At 46.7% G+C, this 4,910-nt stretch overlaps 1 protein-coding gene across 1 annotated transcript; it reads left to right on the top strand.

Moving 5' to 3' along the window:
- Nucleotides 1-2,678: 2,678 nt before the first annotated feature.
- Nucleotides 2,679-3,989, top strand: LOC122374084. Its single transcript, XM_043352628.1, has 2 exons — nucleotides 2,679-3,030; nucleotides 3,378-3,989. Exons 1-2 carry the CDS (start codon nucleotides 2,679-2,681, stop codon nucleotides 3,791-3,793), a joined length of 768 nt encoding a protein of 255 aa, XP_043208563.1. The 3' UTR covers nucleotides 3,794-3,989.
- The last annotated feature ends 921 nt before the right edge of the window (nucleotides 3,990-4,910 follow it).

The following is a 4,910-nucleotide window of genomic DNA, read 5'->3' as shown; positions in this document are numbered from 1 at the left end:
CACTCGAGGATCAATAGACGCAGCGAAACGTGCAAGAAGGCAAGCGAAAGAACGCGACAAGACGCTTCTAGTGAGAACTTGAAAAATTAACCCGCGAGTTGCTGGGGGGGGGCGTTAAACGCCCCCACTTTTTTCGCCGGGCCATAGCATAAAAACGGCGCGCCGCAGGCGCGCCAAATTTTGGGTACCTGTAGGGAATTGATTGAAGTTTATTGTGACAAAGTTTCAAAAAAATCGGTCGGAAATTTTTTGAGATATCGAGGTTTTAGTGACGTCATGATTTCTGAGTTTTCGACCAAAAACGGCATATGTTCAAAAAATCATATAAAATCACAGAATAGACATACAGACATGCCGTAAACGCCATTAGACTGCCAATACCATGAATAATCAAATGGCTATCTTCGATTATTGATTATCGTTCCGCATTTTCCATAATCTTGAACTGAATCTTGGCAATTTTTCGTGACTACTTCACGACCATGATACATCAATTTCTTATATTGAACTTTTTGAGCCAAACACGAACACATATGATAAAATGAATGTCACTATCGTGTTCTACGCCCCAAATTACCTATTAAACATGTGTCACAGGCTGCGAATATCAGTTTTGATTTTCGGGGATATGTGCCTACCCGGTTGACCTGACCTTGACCCTGACCTATGCTTGACTGACCCCTACATGGAGCTGACACTCTTGTAGGCCTTATAAGATGGATTGTGCACCGTTTTCAAAGAGTTTATGGCGAGAGGCGCCCATTGCGAAGTCCTGAAGTCCATGCTACTGAAAGCCCGATTTCAGGTGTTTGACCTGACCTTGACCCGACCTGTGACCTCAAAATTCAACTTTAAAGTACTCATCTGAAGCGTCTCGTCGCGCTCTTTCGTTTGCCGCCTCGTGCGTTTCGCTGCGCCTATTGGTTCTCGAGTTATCGGCTGGGGGCGTTTAACGCCCCCCCCCAGCAAACGGTGGGTGGCGAAATACCCCAGCAACTGCCGGGTTAATTTAGAGGTAGCAGGTCGTGTCAAGGTCAGGTCAAACACCAGAAATTAGACTTTCAGTAGCATGGACTTTTGACCCTTAATTTAGCTTTAGCTAAAACTTTGCCAAAACATCAACGAGTTTCTTCAGCCAGAGGTAGGCTGAAGGCATTGACCCACTATAGTCCGATTTTTAAGCCTGTCTTAGCGTTAAAAGCGCTCTTATGAAAATCCCACGTGATGCCTCCCTACCCTAAACACTGGCCAGTTGTAAATTTCATCTTAGTCTTGATTTTTCTTTCGACTCTATATTCATTGTAATAGCTCGACTCGTGCCTTGCTTATTTGTGCACTTAAAGCGAGCAGACAGGCTTAAAGAATCTTACTGTAGTAGGCGATTTGTCATTTGTACGCTGATGATGTTCGCCGTCCGGTGTTTGCCGTATATTCTGTTTGATCAAGTTGGGACCGTCATACCGTTGACGCCGCGCTGCCCCTGGCGGTCATTTACTAAACTAATAGTTGCCCGTATCCATTGCACTAAGAGTAGGTGGCGGTACATGTACCGTGGCCTTCCTGGCCCAGCGCTGCTCGGCGCGGGGGCGCTCATCTTACTTCACCGTTTGTCGATCCATCCACACTTGCGGCATCGGACGCTGCAGCCTGCAGGTTTTGGGTAACTCATTTTAGCAGACACACAGTGATCAAGGTATTTGTTACCGAAAGCTCTGTTTTTTTATTGTGTATTTGAATACATTGTCGTTTTTTATATATATCTGTCATGGATAACACACAATTTTTATATATATTGGGTAACTGTTTTCCGAATGTGTCTTTTAATTCCCAAAAGATCTAGCTTTTATCACGACCGACCGGTATTATGCAAGCCGCTTAGAGAGAGCTGAAGGCTTCTGTTGGCTGGGTCAAATGGTTCACTTTGCATTCATTGATTTGATTCATATGTCACATTACCTACTTCGAGAGCTGTCGCTACAGGACTTTGGCCCTCGTTTTGGCAGTCCATTCATAAAATAATGTTTTCAGTATGCTGAAGCCGTGTGATATAAGCGTTTTAACATCGAAGATGCATAGAATTTACATAATAAAATCAAGGCAAATATTTTGTGTAAGCTTATGTTTTTAAATCATTAAAGGTATATCTTCACTCGAATCCTCTTTCACTGATTCAGGTGTGTTTTCTCGAAGAGTCTGTTTGATTTATGACCTCATAAAGATAAGCTCTTCAGCCACACAATTGGTCGTTGACACCAAACAATGGGGACGTCGCCTTGACACCACGCTGACACCAGTAACTCGGCGGCGAGTGGAACGCCACCTCAGTGTCCGCACTCCGCACTCACCCTCGTTTGGTCCGTCGCGACACATCTACCCACGGTCTACCTTATCGACTGCTGTTCTGCCGTCAACAGTCCGCAGCCCCTCGAGAGTTGACCTGTCGAGGTCGTCTTGGAACCCTCGTCTGTGGTATATTGCCCACGGGACGCGAGAGTGACGGCTGTTCTCGAAACTGTTTTTCTGAGCTTTTGTTTGTGCCATTCGATGTGCATTGCGATAAGTGTCCTCCGGCCGCACTTAGCAAAGATAGCAAAGTTATTCAAATGACTAACTTCCAACTCACCCAACCAATCTATCGAAGTCCCCTGAAACCGAGCCAGTCCCTCAAGTCTTTCAACATGTCCATCACAACATCTCCTCTGCTCGTGTGCCTACTGCTGCTGCTGTCGCTGACCTGGCTGACCTCGGGGGTGACCGGCGATGACGCGGCTGTATTCCTGCGCGCCGGCACCAGTCTCTCCTTGCCAGACGGCTCTGCGGCTCCGCACTCGGCCGTGTGGGCCGGCTCCTTGGCCACGTGCGCCCTCGCCTGTGTGGCCGTTCACTCGCGGCTCTGCCGAGGGGTGACGTTCAGCGCTGCAGAGAGGAGCTGTCTGATGCATACTGCGTGCACTGAACGGAAGTTGATCGTCGAGCCGGTGAACAGTAGTGGAAGAGTCAGCTACCGTCAACTCTACCCCAGATGTACAGGTGAATGATCACACTATGCAGAGGAATTGAATGGAGGTTTTTCCCTGTTGTCTTACATTCAAACATAACTAAAAAGTTATTAGCACGAGTTTTATTCCTCCCATTACAAATTTAGAAACAATTTCCTGTATTTACAATGTTTTCATGTTGGGTTATCACGCAAACTGTCGCGTGCCTGTGAATTGTGATGTTTATTCAAGGCGATCTAGCAAGAAGTATCTATATAGTGCTTGGACTCATTTCTTCTTTTCCTTTTTGTATTTTTACGAATTTTATGTAGCCATATATTTTGCTTGTGGAACGGTTAAGTCATTGTAGTTTATAAAAGATAATTCGTTTATCGGCAGGTTCATGTGACTGTCCTCCCGGATTCGTGCTGTGCGCCGGCCACTGCCTGCTGGGTCTGGAAGAACGGACCAACTACACAACAGCAGCCGTTAGGTGCGAGACACTGGGCGCCCACCTGGCCGTGCCCCGCTCTGACCCCGAGATGAACTGCATCATCCAGAGAATTAACCCCAAAAATAAAACGCTCTTTTGGCTGGGCGTCAACGACGTGGAAACGGAAGGAGAGTTTGTGGGTATCGATGGCTGCGGAACGGTCACCACTTCCTCCCAATGGTGGGCGAAGGATGAGCCGAACCGTGGCACGAAGGAAAACTACGTCATTGCCGGCATTAGCGGCTGCTTTGACACTGGACCTAAGATAATGAAACCGCCTATGTGCCAGCTCGCTGACTGCTACAAGCCGCAGTGTCTGTAAGGATATGCGTATTAGTGGTAGTAGCGGCTCAGAGAAGTCCAGATAGTAGAATGGCACGTGTTTCTGCCTCCTTGTCACTCCTGTGTTATTCTTATGAAGCTAGGCGAGCTAGGCAATTCTAGGCATTGATGGTGTGAATGCGATGCTCTATCCGAGGCTGTATCCGAGGCTGCAATATATGGGAGGTAGCAAACGACCAAGCGTTAAGCTTTGCCGAGGGCGTCATGAATTATCATTTCTCGTCCAAAATTAGCCCGCGCCGTGCTGGTGGTCGGAGTATTTCGTGTCGTGCTTGGGAGGGGGTGACCCCCCCTGTCCTGGGCCACGTAGCGACACGCACGGTAAGCGGCATTCAAAAGAGCGTCAAAAATAATGACGGAAGTACTTTTGCCATTTTTAGATCAAGCCAAGGGGCAGGTCACCAGAGGTCATCAAAAGTCAAATTTTGTCGATTTTAACATTTTTTTGAAACACCCGACGCTTAACTCGGGAACCAACAAAGCTACAGCGCGGAAAAGCGCATTCGACAGCTCTTTTACTGGCCTTTCTGAATATTTGCCTCAGATTTGACCTTAGGTCACGGTTTAGCCTTCATTGAGCAAAAACTCCAAAAATAGCCGTTTTTACAAAAAAGTTTTTGGTAATGACTCCTGACTCAAGAAAGCACCGACACTAATTTTGCCAGCATCGTGTTCCTCTCGTCAAGACGCGACGAATGAAATATAAGTCGACCTTGAAAGGTCATTTTGAAATTTTGACCACAGGTCAAGGTCATGGCCTGATTGGAAAGGGTCATGCTGCATATCAGTCGATCCGTATTGTCGAGCTGAACACATCTGACGTGTTTTCACCACTCTAACACGTCCCTATCAAAAGTTATAGCCAAAAAACTGCTGGTGACTTTTCCTGACCTACGGGGCACGCAGAAGGGTCAAGGGTGCAAGTTTCCGATTCACGGTGTCAGGCTTACCTATAAATCGATGCTTGAGAGTGTTTAGAACGACATTCGTCCAAAAGAGGCGCATTTAATTTATTTCCATTGACTTATAATGGAGAAGTCACAAAATTGACCTGACCCTAGGTCACCGATATAAAATTCTGAGATGATCGTTTTATA

This window comes from Amphibalanus amphitrite, unplaced genomic scaffold (genome assembly GCF_019059575.1).
Source record: "Amphibalanus amphitrite isolate SeventyFive unplaced genomic scaffold, NRLGWU_Aamphi_draft 001600F_arrow, whole genome shotgun sequence".
Lineage (NCBI taxonomy): Eukaryota > Metazoa > Arthropoda > Thecostraca > Balanomorpha > Balanidae > Amphibalanus > Amphibalanus amphitrite.
This window is presented reverse-complemented; position numbering and strand designations above follow the sequence as displayed.

Coding starts and splice junctions, on each gene's coding strand:
- LOC122374084 (XM_043352628.1), top strand. CDS start 2,679: ATGTCCATCACAACATCTCCTCTGCTCGTGTGCCTACTGCTGCTGCTG. Junction 3,031..3,377: donor ACTCTACCCCAGATGTACAG/GTGAATGATCAC, acceptor GTTTATCGGCAG/GTTCATGTGACTGTCCTCCC.